We start from the raw sequence: 22,500 nt of genomic DNA, 5'->3' as shown, positions 1-22,500 counted from the left end.
AAGCAAGAAGATCAGGAGTTCACACACCCTCAGGTATCTAATAAGTTCAAATCCTGTCTGAGCTGCCTGAACCCCTGCCCAAAAGACCGAGCAGACCAGGTCTATAGTGTAGTTCAAGGTGGCCCAGTTCCACTCCTTAGTTTACAGAAGATGTTAACGTCTGGGTCACTGGTGAGGGTAGGTAGGATTTCTTTCTCTGCTGAAAATCTAAAAATTATACCAAAATGACAATCTGGGGAATAAACAAGATACCTCCTAAGGTTACAATGCAAATGAAATTATAAAATAAATGCTAGATAAGGTGGGGCATCTCACTGGCCAAAGTTATCATCTGGAACTTAAAATGTTTTCAATAATCCCTCTGTCTTCATCTTCACCAGCTGTCCCCTCTCACGAGATCTCAGATCCCGAGAGGGCAGGGCATTTGTTCTTTTTTTCTGCTTTGTCTCTGGAAGAGAGCCCAACACATAGTAGGCACTCTGAAAATATTTGCTGCTTAAACAAACGGGTCACAAGACAGTAACACTTCAATAGACGAAGACAGGAAGATATACCCAGCAATTCACTTTACAAGAGAAGATACGCAAATCGCCAAAACCATCTTTTAGAAAGTTCTGTACAATGGTAGCGCACACTCTGGGGAGGTGAGGGAAGTGGGTGCCTTCAGGTGGTTCCTGCAGGGACCTTTCTCTAAGTGATTTATCAAGACACCCCCACCTCTGCCCTCCAGACCCCTTCTAGGAAGGTTACAGGCTGGAGATGCTAACAGCCTCTCATTCAGGTTTCCCCGGAATGGGCTGTGATGGCTGTGATACTGTCCCTGCCCCGCCCCTGCCACCCCACACTGTCTCCCTGGCTCGCCCTCACTCACTTGCTTGGCAATTCTCCTCTTTGCAGATTCAGCTCACACATGAGTGAAGCTGCGCACGTGGACATGAGTGTGCTTCGTTTCCTAAGCCTCCTCCCCAGCGGCTGTGGCCAGAAGCGGAGGCTGCAGTGTTTTTAAGATTCAGGCTTCATAGACACATCTGGCCAGAGGAGGAGGCAGAGGCTGGCAGGGAGCCTTCTGTGACCTACAGTCATTCACCCGTCCCCCAGGGGTCTCAGTTTTGTCACCAGGGAGGGGAGAAGCAGAGGTCAGGAGCTGGGATCCCTTTGGGTTGGAAGCTAATGTTTGCCATCAGATTGCACTGATTGCCTAACAGTGTGAAAATCTTGGTCAAGACCCCAGGAGGCTCAAGGAACTTAGAAGGTGGTCAGCCTTAAAGACTCTAGCCCAGGAAGAACTAAAAAGCCAAGTGCGTACATTTCTTCGAGACTCTTTTAGCTTGAGGTCACTTTGCAAGGTGGGCCATGGCAGAGCGGGCTAGCTGCCACGCGGGCGTGTTCTCCTTCCTTGCTTACGTAGGCCTGTTAGGGTGACAGACCCATGGGGCCTATCCGTCAAACCCCAATTCCATCTTAGAGAGGAAGTCACTAAAGCCCATCCCTAAAGAATGGCTTTGGTCTAGGACAGGGGCTCTCAACCTTCCAAACGCTGTGACCCTCTAATCCAGTTCCTCATGTTGTGGTGATATCCAACCATAAAATTATTTCATTGCTACTTCGTAACTGTCATTTTGCTACTGTCGTGCATCGTAATAAAATTTTTTTAGAGATAGAGTTTTGCCAAAGGAATAATTGTGATCCACAGGTTGAGAACCACTGGTCTAGAAGCCTTGTGTCCTTTCCTCCAATTTTCTTCATTCTTCCAGGAATACAGATGAAACAGCTGGAGCTTGAACTGCCTTCTTGGACCATGAGACATACTGATGATGAGATCCAGGAGCTAAACACAACCAAGTACACAGGCGGCCAAGTTGAGATCCTGGGCATAAGGAACGGTCCACTTCTAAGAAAAAGCTTTCCCTCAGCGAAGCCCCCGGGGCCTTGGGACTCTCTTAACAAGCAGCCAGTGCAGGCTCATCTTGGTCAACTGACAGACTCAGTTAAGACCTGTACTTTCAGGTGGTGGTGGTGGTGCACGCCTTTAATCTCAGCAATTGGGCAGCAGAGGCAGGTAGATCTCTATGAATTAGAGGCCAGCCTGGTCTACAGAGTGAGTTCCAGGACAGCCAAGTCTACACAGAGAACCCCTGTCTCAGGAAACAAAACAAACAACAGTAGAAATAACAAAAAAATAAAACAGCACCATCACCACCACTGCCACCAACAAAACAAAAACAAATGCGTACTTTTGACTGTTAGTTGGAGAAATGCCCATTTTCTGTTGGTTTTGAACTCTTAAAGAAAAACCCCTTCTTTATCCCATGAGGCCTGTGCCTGGTAGCAGCTACCTAAAGCATAGACAGAATGTGGCTGAGGATATGAACTACCACACCTGCAACTCCCAGCAGCTGGCCTGGGCTCCCTGCCGAGGCTGCCATCCTATCTGCTGATGGTTCCACACTCCCAACCTGTGACCCCCACCAAGGCCCGAAGGTGGGAATTGCTCCTTTTCAAGAGTAGCCCCTGTGAGGTTCATCCAGCCTTTGGGATGCTAACGGGGAGCCCCAAATGGAGCCAAGTTATTACTTAATCTCTGTGGTGTTTTAATAAGGTGGAAAAAGGACCAGCCAGCTCTGATTAGCACTCTGCTCAGACGTCCAGAGGCCGCACCGGGAGCCAACGTCAGGGCACTGACTTGGAGCCCTGGGAAATGAATTAATGACTTGGCAGTTCAGCCAGGGACACGGTCTGCAGTAATCTGAAATCATCTTTGAGACACGAGCACACATCTTCGCCTTTTTAGCGGCGAGCCCCAGGGCTGTGTCTCTGTGTGACTAGTCTTTTGTCTTTCTGACTTTTCAAGCTGTCACTTGTGTCCCCAGGTCCCCAGGGTCTCCATCCTGGTCACACATGTTCTCGTTCTGACAGCAGCGATTAGCAGATGCCTGCTCTGGGCCCCTCATTTCCTCCCAGAGTTCCAGAGAGCGGTGTCCGTGTGCCTTCCTCCTCTGACTTTTGGGGATGGTGGTTGGTCCTGATGGGGGCATCCTCCTCTGACTTTTGGGGATGGTGGTTGGTCCTGATGGGGGCACTCATATTTGTTCCTCCAGTTCTGGGCACAGTGTCTCACCCTGAGACTTGAAGGTGGGCTGCCTCGCCGGACATCCTGTGCCTCCTGCCTACCCTCTCTGCTCCAGTTCACCCTTTCCAACTTCTCCAGTTCTTATTTCTGGTGGTAGGGATTAAACCTAGAACCTCATTAAACCTAGATACCTGTACCCTGTCACTGAGCTCCACCCCAGGCCCGGCATTCCATGTTTGAGGTCTGAAAGCCAACCCAGACCTGGCATTTACAGTGTTTGAGGTTGATTTCTGCCAATGTCGCCCCATTACTCATCCCCAGAAGCTTGTGCTTGCTGGCTGCAGGCCTTGTGTGTGCGGTTATAGAGCAGAGGGGACCCTGGAAAGAGACCTGCCTACTCAAGGTCACGGTGGCTTCTGGTGGGCGGGAAAGGAGGTAAGACCTCGCGTATCGAAGGTGGTGGTTCAGCACCCAGGAAGCATGTCCCCTTCCCTACAAACCCCCACCCCTATCCCACAAAGATGTAGTGTCGGTGGTACCCAGCCACACTGCTCTCCAGAGCCTCAGGGCAGAAGGACTGACTTCACCACGGGAGAAGCCACCAGGAACAGACGAACGCTGGAACATCTGACTCTAACACAAGTGTGGGACCCAGAGCCTGGCAGCCCTCAGCAGGGGAAGGCGAGTGGGGAGGGCTGGGCTTGCCACACATCAGCTGCTCTTGCCATCCTGTGGAAAAGCTGTCTGGAATCATAGGGTCCGAGGAATGATGGATCACAGGAGCATAATCCTAGAAACAACAGCTCTTAGGAGGAGGCTTCTCAAAATCCTGCTTTCCTTGGCCTCCAGGACACCTACTCTCCCTCGTCTCCTCCTGCCCCTGTTGGCTCTAGGCAGCCCACAGATTTGCCAAGGACCAAGTCCTCTGGGCTCCTGGGCACATGCTTCTCCTGAATGGCAGAGGCTCCTCTGGAGACTTAAGCCCCAAGTGCTCGGTCGGTGTGACAACCTTGTACATGAGACATCGGCTATGAGCTACATGCTTGTCTAGGCTCCAGGACAGGCCTGTGACAAACTGTCACCACCAGGGGCGGGGAGGGTGACAGGAAGAAATAAAGAAATCTGAGGATGTAACTGTGTCAGGTAGTGAGACAGCCCCGGCAGAAAGACTCAGCCAAGGGAAGATAAAAAGAACTTCACAGCAGGGAGTTGGCCCAGAGCAGAGTCCCCAGCAATGTGCAGAATAGAGTCACTCTCACTGGCCAGAAAAGGCCAGGCAGAGAGGCGGGACAGCAGGAAGACAGGACACACAGGATGGGACAAGGTTGGTTGAGGCTGGTGTGGCTAGAGTCAGGAGAGGAGTGGAGCCCTGAGGCTCTGTGTGAGGTGTTGTGACGGCTGCAAGCCACAGAGACCACAGAGACCACGCGAACAGCTTGTAAGCCAGCTATGGGCACCAAGGAGACCACATGTAGTGAGCCATGGACACTGAGGGGACAGTTTGTGGGTGAGCCACGGGCACCGAGGGGACAGTTTTTGGGTGAGCCACGGGCACCGAGGGGACAGTTTGTGGGTGAGCCACGGGCACCGAGGGGACGGCCTGTAGTGAGCCACAGGCACCAAGGGGACAGCCTGTAGTGAGTCATGGACACTGAGGGGACAGTTTATGGGTGAGCCACGGGCACTGAGGGGACAGTTTGTAGGTGAGCCATGGGTACCGAGGGGACAGTTTATGGGTGAGCCACGGGCACCGAGGGGACAGTTTGTGGGTGAGCCACAGACACCGAGGGGACAGTTTGTGGGTGAGCCACGGGCACCGAGGGGACAGTTTATGGGTGAGCCACTGGCACCGAGGGGACAGTTTATAGGTGAGCCACGGGCACCGAGGAGACAGTTTGTGAGTGAGCCATGGGCACTGAGGGGACAGTTTGTGGGTGAGCCACGGGCACCGAGGGGACAGTTTGTGAATGAGCCACGGGCACTGAGGGGACAGTTTGTGAGTGAGCCATGGACACTGAGGGGACAGTTTGTGAGTGAGCCATGGACATTGAGGGGACGGCCTATAGTGAGCCATGGACACCGAGGGGACAGCCTATAGTGAGCCATGGACACCGAGGGGACAGCCTGTAGTGAGCCACGGACACTGAGGGGATGGCCTATAGTGAGCCATGGACACCGAGGGGACGGCCTATAGTGAGCCATGGACACCGAGGCATGGGTTACTGAGCTGCTGTGCTGAGAAGTCATCAGATTGGAGCAGAGAGAAAGCAGGGGAGCGCACTGGACACTCAAATGGAAGGTGGTGGTGAGAATGGCAAGCATGGCACAGTCTGAGCCTGGGTCTGAAGGGAGAGCTAACAGAGGAGTGGATGTGGGTGGGAGACTGAGCGGTGTGGAGGGATAAGGGGGTGGGAGAGCGGAGGGTGTGGAGGGATAAGGGGGTGGGAGAGCGGAGGGTGTGGAGGGAGGTGGACGGGGCTGAGGTCTTTTCCTCAGACATGTTAGCTTGGAGATATTGTAGACAAGTGTGTGTTAGAACCAGGAGTTCACACTAGAGGTTTATTGGTTGAACCAAAAGTAGACATCACTGGTGTCTTGGGACATTCAAAGCCATGGTGTGGGATGTCTCATCACCTGGCTTACAAGAGCTTCGTGCTTCACTTCCAGCTCCTCAACTTCATGGTAAGAAAATGCCCAGGCCAGCTTCTCCTCACAGTAAGGAATGTCACTGTTCTGAGAAAAAAGGGCTGGCCTTGAAGCACTGACAACAAGCAGCCTACAGAACTGTCTCTGCCAAGCCATCCCAGCCCCCCTGTATCCAGACCACTAACCTCCTGTAGACCCTGACTGGGCTCAGTCTGAATCTGCAGGCCCTTCCAGCTGACTGCAGACTCCAGTTTGACATTTCAAGCCCATCCGTGCAGGGTGTTTGTTACACAGCTGCAACTGACTGACACACAGGATCAGTGTTCCTCCAGAGAGCAAGAGATGCTCTCTCATCGGGTCCCAGGGCAGAGGAAAGAATCTTCCTCTCTAGCACTGATCCACGAGAAACACTCAGAGACCCAGCTGTGTCCCCCAGGATTTGAGGAATGGAGAGACTTGTGCCTGACTCATCTCCAAAGACCTTGGGAAAGGAAGGCTTGCACTTCCAGCAAAGATAAATATACTTTCCACGGGTCAGCTTTCCATGATGATATAAATATACTTTCCGTGGTCTTACAGAATGGACCTAACCAAGAGGGTAACAAGGCTTAGGGGTTGAGCAGAGATCTTGAGTGGAGAGAGCATTGTGAGTGTGCTCAGATGAAACAAGGATCATTTTAGCAGGGAGCCCAATGCTAGGAGGGCTAGAACCTGTGGACATACTGGAAGGAAAACAGCCAGGGAATGTCTACAGCAGTCCACTCATGCCTAGGAAAGTGGGCTCCTGTGTACCTTCCTATTAGAGCGGAGTAGGCCGGGCAGACAAGTCAGAAACTTCCCACTGCAGCTCCCCAAACCAGAAACAGATCTGTAAGGAGAGCACTGGGTTTGTGTCAAATTGATGAATCTGGGGTTTTGGTATTAGATAGGCCAGGACTTATGTCTTAGACTGATTAGAAGGTGAGAGGAACCCATGCAGCAAGTCAGCCGTGGAGTCTACCAGGCTGTGGTAGTTTGAATGAAAATGGCCCCCATAGGCTCATAGGGAGTGGCATTATTTGAAAGGATTAGGACATGTGGCCTTGTTGGAGTAGGTGTGGCCTTGTTGGAGTGGGTGTGGCCTAATTGGAGGAAGTGTGTCACTGGGGGTGGACTCTGAGGTTTTAGAAGCATAAACCAGGCCCTGTGTCACTCTCTCTTCCTGCTCTCTGTCCATCCAGATCTAAAATTCTGTTACCTTGCCAGCACCATGTCTGCCTGCATGCCACAATACTTCCCACCATGATGATAATGGACTAAACCTCTGAAACCGTAAGCCAGCCCAGTTGACTGTTTTCCTTTATAAGAGTTGCTGTAGTCATGGTGTCTCTTCACAGCAATAAAACCCTGAGACACGGGTCATTTCCAGTATGATGTGTGTGCAGGGCCTGTCCAGCACTGACACACTCCTATGTCCTGAGCTAAGCCCTCTATCCTCAGGGCCACTTGCTTTTCCTTAACTTCAAATTCTCCGTCTTCAGCTTGGATCTACCCAGGAGATTCAGATTCTCCTGTGGCAGGTTTGTGCCTGCTCCAGAATTTTCCTCTGGCTTGGATACCACACATTATCCACTCAGGTGCTTGGGCCACAGCCAGCAGCACCCTGCTTGCCCACCCTTACTCTCTCTCATGCTCCCGACTCCTGATGATGCTCCTGCTAACCATGCCAGTCTTCCCAATCCCACCCAATGACCATCACCCTGTGCCATCCCAGTCCTCCCTTCCTCTTCTGCCCTGCCTGACTCTGGTCCATAGCCTCTCTGGTGGCCAGGGGGAGCCTTCTACATTGAACTATGCCACTCCTGTATTTGAAAGTTATGATTTGGGCAGGGGCTGTGTTCAACAGCAGAGCATTTGCCCAACATGCAGAAGACCCTGGGCTGGATCATCACCGCTGCAGAAATAAGTCGAACTTGCTTACTGTGGCCTTTAAAAGTGGGCCTGCATGCTATGGTCTCTGTCTCCTGAGAGAGCGACTCCTTTAGAGTAGGGCAGGGTGGAGGCTGAGCCTCCTGATCCAGGCCTGGGCCCAGAGCTGGCACTGGCGAGGGCCAGGAGGGTAATTGACAGGCAGGGAGCAGGCTCAGGTCCATGGAGCTGAAGTGGCTTCACAAAGGCACTGTCCTGAGTGCCAGGCAGCCTGGATGGAGTCCTGGTGCCTCACCTCCCTGCTAGATAGACTGGGAAAGCCACACGGCTTCTTTGGGTCTTGTTTTCTCATTTAGGGCAAAGGGGCCAATAGAGGAAAGGAGGGATCATAACTACTGGCCTCCTGCCTTGCAGGCTGGGTGGCGCAACAGCTGTGGGATCAGTCAGCTCATAGCCCTTCTCAGCCTGGTGTTCCCTCACCTGCCCCCAACCCCATGGAGGTGGCAGAGCAGAACCTAGCAGGCAGCCCGAGGGCAGGGGACAGAGAGTGTTCACCACCCATGTCCGTGTACTTGAGGGTCACAAGGCTCATCTTACTCCATGTTGCCACATGTAATAAAGAGCTGACCTGAGTCCCATACTCTGTGAACCCTCTGGAGGCCACTCAGGGGACCTGTGCCAGGCCTGGGGCTTCCAAGAGCATATGGATGGAGCATTACCGGACAAGGTCCAGCAGGGCATCAGCTGAGCTCATTACTGGCTTCCCACTTTGCTCGGTCATCTCTTTCTGTGCCGCACCGCCAGGGTGGATAACGGAGACCATGATGATGCCCACGACAACAGCCAGAAAGGTTGTCCACAGGTAGTACGCCACAGTGAGGATGCCCAGGCGGCTGGAGGTCTTGGCATCCAGGGAGGCAAGGCCGGACATCAAGCTGGAAGGTAAGGTGGATCAGGTTCATGAGAGGCACAAGACTTTGGCCATAGACTCTGGTGTGCTCACTGGGGTCTCTCTCCACTGAACCCTGTGCCACGATGCGCTTCAGGAAGTCTCCCTCTGGGACTTCTGGTCACGAGGCTCCTAACCTCCCTTGCTCTGTTCTCACTCTCTGAAACCAGGGTCTCCAGTCCATGACACCTCTAGATCCTTAGGTATGCTGTTCCCTCTGCACGACGCCTCACAGAAGCCCCTTTTACTTGCCCGACTCCTCACGAGACAGGACCAGGCCATGTCACTTCTACAGCAAAGTCCTTTCACACGGCCAATGGTAGGGGCCTGTCCTGGGGCTCCCTCAGTCTCTTCTCTCATGACCTGGTTGTCACAGTGTACTTAGCTGCCTAATGCAATCACAAGACTGAGTGCCCATGAAAGGGACAGGTCTGACTTCTCTGTGGGTCCCCAATGCCCATAGCACCGGCTGACAGGAGTGGGTGGCCACTACAGACTTCCTGAAGGAGCTAATGAGTGAGAGAGAGACAGGAACCTAGCCTGCAGGCCGGCCAAGCGACTGCTAACAAGGCAGTCTTCCTTCCATCGAGGGGTCCCAGATCCCCCTCTCCACATGAGGACACAGAGGCGTATCCTCCAGAGTGCACCTGATCCAGACCATCCCCTTGCCTGGCCAGTGCTGAAGGTGTCTCTGCTTTGGGGGAGGGAGTCGAGAGATTAATTATGGAAATGTCTGCACTTTGTTCCACTGCCAAAAGGATTTTCCTCCAAAGCCCTTTCGTTCTTTCAGATAAAGGAAGTATTTGTCTGGTTTTAATCATGTAAACAAGAGCAGATAATCCGTCCTATTCCTCATACTCTCCTCCGAGTCAGCCTGATAGCCAGCAGCAGCTAGCGCCCACCCCGTAGAACAGGGCCTATCCCTGAGACCTGGGCAGCTCTGCTTGGCTGTGGGCATGGACTGTCCCTCCCAGTAAGCCAGGGCAAAGGTCCCTCCTCCTGGAGGCCTCTCATGATGCCTAGCCTTCTCTCCTGGTCCCTGTGCTTTCTTCTGTACCCACCCTATTTCTTTGAGTTGTTATAAGGTGCCCCTGACAGGATAGGCTGGGGACACAAGGTAGATGAACAAACCTGGGAGTAGGCCCAGAATATGGCTCCATGACTGGCAGGCAGGCAGGCAGGCAGGCAGGCAAGCAGGGAGGGAGGGAGGGAGGGAGGAAGGAAGGAAGGAAGGAAGGAAGGAAGGAAGGAAGGAAGGAAGGAAGGAAGGAAGGAAGGGGTTCACAATCTCATTTCTCCTCCTCTGCCAGGACGCCATATGTTAGTGATGGGCTTAGGGTTGGTCTCAGGCATAAATCGCAAAGGCCAGTAATGGGATTGTCAGCAGAGGAAACGAGGCTCTGGGACCATTATCCAAGAAAGATTACCTCTGCCTTCCCTCAGCAAAACTGTGGTGAAGCCCACCTGCTGTGGGCCGTAGGGAAGCCAGACCTTGAGAGAGGATCGGCCCCAATTCACCCACACTAGTGTCCTGCTGGACCAGACCTCAGGCCAGCTGTGGGCCCATCTGATTTAGTGTCTGGATTCTGTCCCTGTTACTCTGGCAGGAAGCAGGGAAATGGCTTACAAGAACACCAGGACACAAGGGGACACAGAGCTGTACAATAAAGAAGGTGACAATGGAGGGTGATTTCTATTAGGGAGAGAGAGCACCAGCTAAGACAGTAGGGAAGGGCTTCTTGGAGGCGGCGACATTGGAGCCATTTCCTCCAACATGGGGAGGATTTAGAGATGGGGCCAACCGAGTGGCTGGCAGAAGGCAACAGGAGATTTTAAAGTGTGGGGACACTGGGCTGCTCAGGAAGGTAGCTTGGGGGTCTGTGTGAGGTGTGGTAGGTGGCCTTGAATGGTGAGCCAATGGGACTCCGGGGCACCAAGGGGAGCTGAGGAGAGGGAGCAGCCATTGCTTCCCAGGTTCTGTGTCTTAACAGTTTCTGCCTAGGGAGACAGGATTGAAGGTTCCGAGATAAGCTGTGAATGCCCTGAAGCCACCGAAATGGGCAGAGGCAACATTTTGGACCTTAAGATAAAAAGATGTTTGTGTCTAGCTGTGCTGGGCAGCCACCATCAGGGACAGACCCACCCCTGGAAAGACTATCCTAATGAAACGTGAAGTGGAAAGGAGCTTCAGCTTCAGGGAGCCCAGGGCATCTCGGGAAACAGACCCCTCTCTGACTTGCAGCCCAGACTTATAGCTCGAAGGACTGTGGATGGGGTATGATAAAAATCAGATCTCCTTAGGACCACGGCTCCTGAGGAAGGGGCCCAGAGAGGTGGTACCAACATGGGCATCTAGCTGTGGGAGGCAGAGGGGAAATGCAAATGTAGTCGGAGCTTGAGGGCACTGTGGCCCCACCCCAGAGAGCACCATTGTCTGAAAAGACCTGATGAGAGCCAAGAGAATAGACAGCTCCCCAGGCAGGCAGTGACCACCAAGACTGGCAGGAGAGTGCCAGGAGAACACAGACCCTGGGTGAGAGCAGCGCACTCCTTAAACAGGTGAGCACCGGAATGGGGTGGAAATGTCTACCATTTGGTATTTGGGGTTCTCCTGCTGGGTAGTTCCTTTAGAACTGAGAGTTTAGGACAGTGGTTCTCAACCTCCCTGATGCTGACCCTTTAATCCAGTTCCTCATGCTGCGGTGACTCCAACCATAAAATTATTTTCATTGCTACTTCGTAAGTGTAATTTTGCTACTGTTAGGAATCATAATATAAACATCTGATATGAAAGCTATCTGATATACAATCCCTGTGAAAAGGTTTTTTGGCCCAAAGGGGTTGTGACCCACAGGCTGAGAACCTCTGCTTTGGAACTTGGGAGGGTGTTAAGCCTTGTGGATGCTCGCTTGCTCGATGGCTTGCTGGCTGGCTCGCTCATGCATCTAACTGAGTAAAGAGAGCAGCAGACTGTGGAGGGGGAGGGGCCACTGGCATTTTTGTTGTTGTTGTTGTTTTTCCTGTTTCTCCAGGTTCTCTCTTATGTCCAGAACAAGCATGTCTTGTGTGGTTGAAGGCACAGCCCCAGCCGTTCTGCCTGACAGCCACGGGAGCTACAGTGTGCCAGGAGCTTTTCCTCTCCCCAAAGACTTGACTGTCTGCCTCATTCCACGGCTCAACAGCCTTGTAAGTCAGTGGCACCCTGAGGAGTCCCCAGGTCGGACCTATTTGTCATTTAGATTTGCTAATAGTTATCTTTTTTTTTTTTTAATTTTGAGAGACTGGCCTTAAACCCCGCAATCCCCTTTCTCCACCTTCCAAGCGCTAGAATTATAGGTCTGTGCCCCTGAGCCCCTTAGTCAGTTTAGAAAAGTTCAGAGAGGCAAAGTCGGCCACATAGTGAAGCTCTAGCTCCAATAAAAAAAACTTAAAAGGAACTATGGAGTCTGTTTAATAATACTTTAACCCAGGATATCCAACCACTGCCACGCATAATCCATGTGAAATTTTTATGCTGCTCAGGCTTTACATTTTAATTAAAATTAGTGGGTGAATCAGTATTTATGCACTGGCTGCACTTCAGGCACTTGCTGGGCTAGGGGCTGTCATATTGGGCAGTCGGGGGCAGCTGCACATAAGGACAATGGAGCTCAGGCTGGAGAGAGGCCAGGCTACTCAAGAAGTAAGTTCTAGAATCAAGACTGGAATAGGGGTTCCTGACCCCTCCAGTGTTTCTTGGTAATAGGTCAGGTCCTGGTCTAAGGCCCAGTTAGGGAAGATGACTGTCATGTGAACCAGCCCATGTGATCCTGTCTCAGTTCAGTTCTCAGAGCTCTTACTTGTCCATAGTTATAGCCTATAGATTTGTGGTAGTGAGCCTGCCGATAAGGAAGTAACCAAATAGAGTCCAGCTGACAGCTGTTGGGCTGCTAGACCAAGGCTTACAGATGGAGTCGTGGATTCCATAGAGATGACCTCAGCTAGTCCTCCTAACTTAGGGTGGGGACAATAGCTGTGTTGTCTGTCCCAGTCTAGGCTTAGCTGGCTGCTCTTAGGAGTACCTAAGGTCAGTAAAAGGTCCCCAGGAGGGTGGGAGCCCAGAGGCCCACACCTCCCTCTCAGGCCATCTGGTTCACTCCTGAGTGCCCAGGGATTGTGGATCAAGAGATTGAAGTGATTACAAACATTAGCTTATCGAGATGGTAGGGAGCTGGCCTGACTCCCAGCCCGTTTCAATCTGCAGGAGTGGGGGAAGGAAGGCCTTGACCGCCAGGCTCCTGATGAAGAGGAGGGCCACCTAAGCACCTCACCTGGCTTCCACATCAACGTCTAGGTCGGCACTGTGAACCCCATTGCCAAAAGATAACTGAGCAGCTCCTGTAGAGTGCCTGACCTTAGGCGGTGAGTGCCCTGCCCATACAAGAGAAGGCCATTTGGGGCTGGCCTTCCTGTCTCCTCGCCTGCTCCAGCCACCTCCTCTCCACCACTCCCTGCTTCCTCTCCACTGTAACAAGGTCATCCCAGACATCGTGTCCTTGACAGTGGCCACCTCAGCCATCTTCTCTACGAGGTACCCTGTGCCTCTCAGTTTGTTGAAGGTTCCCTAAGACCAGACCCTGAGTCTAGCACAGGGTGGCAGTGGAGGAGCAGAAAATGAGGGACACAGACTAGGTCTATAATCTTTATATGTGGGATCAAGGCAGGAGAACAGAGAGTTTGATACCAGCATAAACTATTTAACAAGCACTGGGTTTTCTGGATCCCTCCCAGCGTAGGCCTCAGTCTGGCTTGCGTCTAGGTCCACAGAGCCCAGGGCCTGGCTAGACCTGAGTGTCGGTTTGCTGATGTGAGATGTTAAACGTGGGGATACTCTGGACCAGACTGGAAGGATGGCTTGGGGTTCTGGTGACTCTGAGTAACCCATGCAGGTTCCCTGAGACCTGGTCAGCTGAGCTAACTCTGGTCCCCTAGCCAGGCTGAGGCGAGTTCCCCAGCACTGTGTGTTTTGGACGTAGAGGCTCTTGGCACTAGAACTGCAGGGACCAGAGAGGGTGTCAGTAACCATATGGAGTTGAACAACAGTTGCAGACAACAGACAGGGTCTTCAGGCTCTGCTTTCAGCCCTCTCCTTTCTAGTCATTTTTATCAATGGCTTGGCCAAGGCCGCCGACAGCATGTGAATCAGATTTGCAGACGACAACAAGCTGGAAGGAACAGCTGACGTGTTGGATGAAGGACCCCAGCAAGCTAGAATCACGGGCCAAATCTGACGCGATGAAACCGAACGCAGACAAGTCCTGGGCTGCATTTGGCTCGGAGCACCGGACAGTGGGAACACTGAGGTGGCTGGGAAGAGAGCTGAGCTGCTGTAGTGGCATGGGGAAGGGGATGTTGGCAGTTTGCTTGCTGGTACCCTGATGAGTACCTGGGACTTGGGGCCGTTAGCCTGAGGGATCGAGGCTGCCACAGACTGGGAAAGGGACAGGGAGGGTGCTGTGTCCCTCAGACAGCAACTGGGATTGAGAGGCAGTAAAAGAGACAAACGCTCTAGTGGAAGCAACTGGGGTTCTGGGGCAAGAACCCCAGAGCCTGGAGGTCAGCAGACTGGGATTCTGGGGCTGATAGGGAGCTATAGGTCCTCAGCTCAATGCCTGTAGCAACTTCCGTCAGAGCCGTCCCGCCCTGCAGTGAACCTCTCTGGGACACTACAACCAACTTCCTGAAATCACACAGTGGGTGTTCAGGGGTCCAGCACAACATCCAGGCATACACAGCTCCTGCTACCCGCAGACCTGAGCAACAGGAAGAAACCTGGGTCCCTGAGCTGGGTCCTGGGCTCTGACCTTAGTTGACTTCTCAGACTATAGGCAGTCTACCAGGCGGGCGAGGAGGTGTGTGTGTGAGAAGGGGTGCAGGCCATGCGTGAGGGGGTCTCCCATCAGTCTTCCTAACCATGCCCCCTGCAGATGACAGGCACAATCTGACAGCAAGTGCCACGTTAGCGCCTGGTTCCACTTCCCAGATGGCTCTGCCACACCCCTTCTCCCCCAGACAATTCCATCTAGGACTCGAGGCAGGACGCCTTGATGCCAGTTCACTAAAATATGGGCCATCTGGTCCCAGCACTCCCTCCAAAGTGCAGAGATCCCCGGAGCCTCTGCTTACACCACTCCGGGGCAGCAGCCACATGGACTGGTTGGTTTGTCCTTTAGGAAGTACTTTTCCCAGAGCCAGGATGAAATCTACCTTCAGAGGAGAGAATCACCTTTGGACACAGCTGCCTTTTGCAGCCACACAGACCAGACCTCTCTGATTCCCAGGTGGGCTCCCGTAGAGCGGTCTCTCTTACGTGGCACAGAAGGCCAAGCATAGGAGGGCACAATCTCCACCATGAGTAGTGACTTCTTAGACACACCTGCCAGGTGAAGCAAAATCAGGCTGTGTCTACAAGGACCAATCCGAGAGAAGGGAAGGCCCTGTGCTCTCGGAAGCACGTCTCCTTACATTCCTCCAGTTGGAGTCACAGTGTCTGTCCCCAGGCTCAGGTTGGGCCTGTCTGAATGAGGCTCTGCTGGGCACAGAGAGTTTCTGCCGGAGGATGACAGGAACTCTTTTGAAACCACCTACCTCCCCAGCCCTGTATATGTGTTACCACACCAACCAGGGTAGGCACTTGCTCTGAGTACCTGGGGTCTCAGAAATGAACGAGGGCTTGTGGTCCTCAAGGACCTTGTTTAGTAGGTAGTAAGACCTGCAGCGTAATGACACAAATCTCTGAGTCACCACTGTGACCAAGAGAGATCAAAAGCAGTTGAGAGCCCCCTAGGGAGCTGGATCCACCTTCCTGGAGATCCTGCCCAAGAGATCCTGGGAAGGTGAGCAGGAAGTGAAAGTGGAAACAGCAAGACCAGGGCATCTGAGACAGACGAAGTCTTTCTGAATCTCTAGGCTGAAGGTCTGCCCTAGCACAGACCCCAGCTGGGCTGTTTCCTCTTTTGATCAGCAAGAAGCTCAGCTAACAAGACAAGAGGGCCAAGAAAGGCTCCCAGCTTCCACTGAAGGAACAGCAGCACCCTTCACAGAAAGGCTAAGTTGACTTCAGGGCTGAGTCCAGAAGTTCAGGCCATACCAACTTTGACACTTGGAGGCTGTGGCCACCTCAGGCCTGCATTCTGTTCCGCAGAGCCCAGGGAAAGTGCTCTGCATTCTGGCTCCCAAACCAGACTTCAAGACTGCTTGGCCCAGGCCCATCTCCAAGGAGTCAGAACGTGGGTGTGAGGAGTAGCCTGCCAAAGTAGAGTGCCTCAGCCAGGGGGAGAACGGGCGGGGAGACTCCTGACCAAACATGATTTCCTGATTCTGAGAAATATCCGTTGAAAATTCTTACAAGAAACAGGGAGGGAAACGATCCATACGTGGGCATACAAATGCACCCACGCTCGCTACAGACCCACACGAAGCTTCCACACAAGCACACGCACATGACTTCTCTCCGAGGCAGAGCTGACAAAACACTCTGCCGTGCTCAGGCTCGGTGAATCACAAACACATGGCTTCGGCTTCCTTGAATGTCTAGTTTGAGAAACTGGAGGAGGGGAGAGGAAGATTTGGGGAAAAAAAAACAAGGGAAGAATTGGAGGCTCTGGCTGGATCCAGATGCTGAACTAACCACCCCCAGTTTTTGTGCTGCTCTTGTCTGTGGACATGTGAGAGCAAGGCACCGTTAACATCCCAAGTTTCAGCCCTAGTAGAGCCACAATGGGCCACATACACACACCCATCTGCCTTGGAAGTTTGCACATTTGCTGGGTCTGTTTTATGGCATAGGCCAGGAATGCTGGAAACAACTTAACTTGAGGTAACTCTAGAGCCCCAGGTGCAGAAATGCCCCAGTGTGTGTGTCGGAGCACTGCAGGAACCGGTGACGGGAAAGGGCCCAGCTGCAGCCCCCAGTGGAAGAGTGGAAGAGCCCCAAGGCACGGGCACAGAGTGGAAACTCCTAGGATGATTTGTTGAATGAAAACCAAAACAAGCAGGAGGCAGATTTGTTTTCGTGGAAGAAACAGGAAGGTATTCTCCAAGAACTTAAAGGAACAGAAAGCTGTGGGGTTTTTTTTTTCTTTTTCTGTTGGTCTGTGAATTCTAAAGGAAGAGGATATTACAGCAACAAGCATCCTTATTGGGAAAAAGTGGAAAAAGAAGGCTTCTGGGTCCCAGGGGCGTACGTGAAAGGAACCAGGGATGGGTAGAACTACAGAGGAGAACTGAGAACAGCAAACTACATGACGTCCACCTACATACTGCTCTTGGGTGAGAACCCAACATAAATTAAGGGTCATGCTGTAGCAGATTCTGCCCACCAGACACCATTGTCATGTGATGCAGAAATTTTCAACTTTGTATGAGGTGCCAACACTCAGTAATAAAGATGGGCTTTCCGGTGGTGGGGGGGGGAGCTCCCCTTGTTGCCAGTTTCACTTGGGGAAAAATCTCCCCAGTGGCAGATGTGAGGCAAGAAAGGGCTTGCGGCCCAGGGGAAGGGGGACCCTTCGTGGCTAATGGACTAGCTATAGACTTGTAGATAGATGCACCATTTTGCAATAGAGGCTCAAGGACCCTCTGCAAGGAAAGACTAAAGCTCTGAACCCTGCTCCTTGTCACTGAAGTTAGTGGCAGTGTACACCAGGGAGCCTACGAAGTCAGCTGGCAGCAAAGGTTCTCGGGAGAACTGGGGAAGGGAAAGGAAACTGAGGCTCAACCCTAGGGTGCTAATCTTAGGGCAAGCTGAGGAGCCTGGGGACATGAAGAATGAGCACTCAGGGGTGACTTATGGAAGAGGTGGCAGTATCTCTGAGGCTGGAGCAGGGACATATGTCTTCTGTACTTCATAGGTCCTGCAATTCATGGAGACACTACGCAGAAAGACCCAGAGCCTCAGTGCTAATGGCTAGCCAGCCCTACAACCCCTCTGAGATACCTGGAGCTTCTACAGAGTGACAGAAGCTGACCTTAGCCTCTGGAGTGGAGGAGGTCTCAAGAGCAAGACCCTGGGTTTCAGCCTGAACTGGGTTTTCCAGTCAGTAAATAAGGCACAAACCAACCCCGACTAAACTTGCTATTGTGGTCTAGCTCTGCTGAGGTTCTCTGGGCAAGGCTCCAGTCTTGCTCTTTCATTGGATAAGCGTCAGATACGGCAGTCAGCATGCACGTGGACATCACCAAGAATAACCCCTCTCTAGGCCTCAGGGGCGCCAGGAGGGCAGAACTGCTGGGGTTTGGAGGGACTCAGGAAAGTGGAGATTGCTGGGAGCAGAGGGAGGTCCCCTTGGAGAGCCACTTCAGTGAGGGAGGGGGGTTGGAAGAGCAAACACATCAAAGGGGGAGCTCCTGACTTCGGGAAACACAGAATTGAATTCACTCCAGATAAATACATGCAAGATAGGCCTATAGCAGAATTAAGTGGCACCTTAGACACAGAACACAGAAAGCCTGGAGACACTCTGGTTGTACAATTAAGTAACCAAATTGTCCCACCAGCAAACATATTAACCACAAGGTGATCGCGACACACAGTGAGCCTCCACGGGAAACACTCTGGCCAGAGGTCTCTGTCCCATCTCCCCCCCGCCCCCGTCCCCCCATCGTGTGTTCACGTCTACAGAGGAATGCATTGGCTCCTAGGTGTTTGGTCACCTCTTGCCAGTGTCAGTGGACTGACCTGAGCTACCCTGGGCCATGCCGGGCTTCTGAACCAATTACCCGAGGGCCGTACCGTGGAGCTGGTGAATTCGCCATGAGGAGGAAGGACAAACATTTTAACAACAATAACAAAGCAAGACACCTGGAATCCCAGCATTTGGGAGGTAGAGTCAGGAGGATCACAAGTTTGAGGCTAGCGTGGGATTCATGCAACCTGCCTCCAAAATAATCGTGAATAACAATATAAATAAAAGACAACTCTTAACCTCCCTCAGGACTCAGTTCTAATGCTGGCCATGAAACTTGTCCGGATCTCTGCCCCCCACCGCTTCCCCATGCCTCTTTACTAATGGTGGGCGTTATTATGATTAGGTACCTCTATGTCCCAGAGCCTGACTGGGCAACAAGAGTCAAGTATTGCTCTGTCTCTATGGCAAAGCAGCTGTACTACTTCAGAAGAAATTTCTGGAAGAGCAGAATCTGAACAGCCTCACCCAATCTGGCCTCACTGCAGGGACAGCTTGAGTGGAGGTGACTTTGAAACACAAAGGCCACGACTCAGCTGCTCTAGAAGATAAAGAAGGAAGCTGGAGGAGAAGATGAAAAATGTGGATACTCCAGGGCCCTGGCCCTGTGCCGTCAGTCCTCTCGCCTGAGTGTGACCCGTTCCTAACAAGCGTGACAAAAGTGATGGGCTGTAACACATCCATGACCATATAACATATAACACGCATGAGCATGGGATGTAACAGACATGACCATATAACATATAACACGCATGAGCATGGGATGTAACAGACATGACCATATAACATATAACATGCATGAGCATGGGCTATAACACTCATGACCATGTAACTTATAACATGTATGGGCATGGGATATAACACTCATGACCATATAACATATACCATGCATGGGCATATCATATGTGACTTTGCCTTGGAGGATGAGAGGGGGGTCTTCTGCCCAGTCTTGAGAAAGCTGAAGCCAAGTTGTGAACCATCTGTGAAGGGCGCAGGAAGCCAGGGGTTGCAGGTGGCTGAGGACAGAGGGCAGCCATCAAGAAGCTGACCCTTGGGGTTGTTTGTGCCTCAGTTGGAGAGTGCCAGCCTAGCATGTCCGAAGCTCTGGGTTTAATCCCCAGTGCTTGGTGAGGTGGCAAAGGCCGATCATCTCAGTGCATAGAAAGTGGAAGCAAAAGGGTCAGAAGTTCAAAGTCACCCTGGGTCGTGTATTAAATTTGAAGTCAGCTTGAACTAGAGAAGAACATGTCTCAAAGCAATAATCACACACACACACACACACACACACACACACACACACACACACCATGCAAACAAGCAAACAAAAACAATAGAAGCTGGGCCCTCAGGCCAATAGCTGCAGGGAACCAACTTTTTCTACCCATAGCTTGAGGAAGCTTGGAAGTGGGTTTTTCCACAGGAGCGTGCCCAGATGAGAAGAGGCCCAGCTGACCCTACACTGGGACCATGTGAGACACAGAGATGAGGGACCTAGTCAGGCTTGGACTTTGGAAATAACACACAAAGGAGGCTGAAGACCCCAGTGTGCTCTCCCAGCTTCCAGAGAAGTTGGTCGATTTGCAACCTACCGTTCCCCAGGGGTGGGGCGCTGGTGGAGGTTGCTGAATGTAGGACCATGAGAGCAGAGGGAAACAAAAAGCAATAGCTCTGAGAATTCATGAAGCATGAAGAAGAGTGGTTCAGGGTGCTGTGACGGAATCATGATGAGACCCGGGAGACGTGGGTGTGCCACTTGGGAGGTTCAGAAAGGTGTGAATGGGCTGTGTCAGTGTCAAAGAGAACTTCCCAGGGGAGGTGCTGTGTGTGATGTCGGTGCTATGACCCCTGACAGCAGGAAGGGAGGTAGAGGCTTTGTGAAATACCTAGGCTTCGGAGACTCTTTAATAAGTTAGTGATAAATATACAATGCCCGTCACGCACAAGGCTGTGCCTGATCTTACACCTTCTCCCAGCAGCCCCGTGAACAGGTGATTGTCCCATCTTGCAGATGCTGCTCAGGTTCCCACGCCCACCTAGGGCCAGTAAGATGGCTCAGGGACTAACGGTGGTTGACACCAAGACTGGAACACTCACACTGCCTCGAGTCCCTTGTTAGTTCTGGTGGAGTTTAGTTCAGGCTAAGCCTGGCATCTGACTCACTGTGCCTGCAACCACCTGAATGGTGCCCATACCTGAGTAGTGCACAGGGCAGGAATGCCAGCTCAGGCTGATGGCTCAGGGGACAGTGGTAAATGGTAAAAACAAGACCACAGTCTTGTTTAAGAATTAAAGAAGGCAGGCTCAGGGCTAAGAGGCTTAGGAAATCAGAAAGACATCATTTTGGAGTTGGAATGTGGCTCAGTGGTAACAACTTGTTTAGCTTTTGTGAGACCCTGGCTTTGAGCTCTAGACCAAGAAAAAAAAAATCAAAAAAGCAATATGTCATTCCCCCCCCACACACACACAAAGGTTTAATTCTCTGTTGGTAGGAAATGTTAGAGCATGTCCATTTCTCGGTGGCAAGCTTGCTCTGCACCACTTCTAACTATATAATAAACAAAGGAAACATGAACATACGGGCTTTTCTCAAGTTAAGACAGCATTCCAGTCCCAGCCAGGAGGAGGGTTCTGGTCTAGTGGAGAGAGTAAGGAGCTGGAGGGCTGGACAGATAGATAGACACCTGTCCCCGGGATCACAGACTGGGGAAGGGTGCTTACCCCAGGCCATATGATAGGGGGCAGAACTATGCATAAGGCCATGGACTTCCAAATGGGATTTTCTTGAGCCAAGTGACAAGGGCAGGGTGGGAAATCCAACATGACTACAGGGTCTGCTGTGTGTGCTGTCTATGTCCTGACTAACCACTCAGGCAACAAGGACAGTAGAGGCACAGCAAAGGGACCCAAAGCCACCCAGAAGGAAGCCTGTCTCATTCCCTAGCTGCTGGGGAACTGTGTTTCCCTGGCCAGCTGTACCTAAAGTCTGCGAGCAACTTGAGTTCAGAGACTAAGTTCTGAGTCTGCAGTACCCATCACGGCTGGGCACCCAGCAGGCATGCGCAGGAGTGCCGATGGTAGAGCCGCTGACTCATTAGACAAGTATTCTAAGATTGCAGCCCTTGGGAAGATAAAGGGACAAGCCAACAAGTGAACACACACGGAATAACAAGGAACAGTAAGTGTCCTGGGGGAGGGAGAGCAGAATGGATCTAGCAAGGATGGTGGGGAGGGTTGGTTGGAGGGGGTCTATGCTTTAGAGAGACAGAGGAGGACACCAGGCAGAAGGACCAGCGTGTGTAGAGGCCCCAAGCTAGGCAAGGGTCTGGTCTGATCAGGGACCAAAGGCTCACAGGACTGGCAATGATAAGACAAGAGATGAGGCTTCCTCAGACTGCTCTGGCCTTGGGTCGGGGGAGAGATGGCTGTGTGGGGACCAGCAGGGGGCCTATGGGTTCAGATGAGGAAGACAGAGCTCCGTGCCCGTATTCTACGTTCTACGGGGAGATAGTCGGCTCAAGCTGTCTTGGGCAAGGAAAGAGCCATCGTGCTAGGCAGCTGCAGGGGCCATTTACTGACAGCAGAGAGTGGGGGGATGCTCAGTGCTGTGTAAAATCTCTAGTTGGTGAACCTAACTTCAGATTCTGCGGATCATCCATGGCAGAGACATCAGGCAGTTGGTTAACAGCCTGTGGGAACATAGGAGAATCGGGGTGCTCTGTTCTCGGAGGTGCTGAGATTTAGGTGGTTACAGTTTTTTATTTGATGGGTCTCTCCACGCTCATGTATTGAAGGTTTAGTCCCAGTGCAGCACTGTTTGGGGGGTGGGGATCTTTGGGAAGGAGGTCAGAAGCTCTGAGCTCACTCAGTGATGGGTCCTTAGCTTACTGGGGTGTTGGAACAGGTCACTGGTGGTGTGCTCTTGATGACATAGGGATGACAGCTCCTCCTCTACTCTCCCTCTGTTGTTCAGGTGCCACAGGTAAGCAGCTCTTATCTACACATGCTCCCTCCCATGATGCTCTGCTCACCTCGGGCCCAGTGACCACGGACCAAGAACTCTGGAATGGTGAGGGAAAATCCTTTCCTTCCTCAAGTCGATTTTCTTGGGAGTTTTGCCGCAGTGATGATGAAAGCTTGCATGAAAGGGTGCAGCAATACTTGGTGTGGCTTGAGGAGTCAGGGAAGGCTTCTGAAGGGAGGAG

At 52.2% G+C, this 22,500-nt stretch overlaps 1 protein-coding gene across 2 annotated transcripts in view; it reads right to left on the bottom strand.

Annotated features, from left to right (window-relative positions):
- Nucleotides 1-22,500, bottom strand: part of Slc1a7 (solute carrier family 1 member 7) — a 44,878-nt gene that overhangs the window by 11,767 nt on the left and 10,611 nt on the right. The window contains exons 3-4 of one of the 2 annotated variants that reach the window (XM_005353536.2): nt 17,176-17,190; nt 8,344-8,571 (exon numbers count right to left, since the gene is read on the bottom strand). In XM_005353536.2, coding sequence (XP_005353593.1) covers nt 8,344-8,571; nt 17,176-17,190 — 243 coding nt within the window. Of the gene's footprint in view, nt 1-8,343; nt 8,575-17,175; nt 17,191-22,500 lie in introns of both variants that reach the window. The other variant, XM_005353535.2, reaches the window with a different exon arrangement.

The sequence above is a fragment of the Microtus ochrogaster genome, chromosome 10, assembly GCF_000317375.1.
Source record: "Microtus ochrogaster isolate Prairie Vole_2 chromosome 10, MicOch1.0, whole genome shotgun sequence".
Taxonomy (NCBI): domain Eukaryota; kingdom Metazoa; phylum Chordata; class Mammalia; order Rodentia; family Cricetidae; genus Microtus; species Microtus ochrogaster.
The sequence above is the reverse complement of the archived record's forward strand: the minus strand, read 5'-3'. Positions and strand labels throughout refer to the sequence as shown.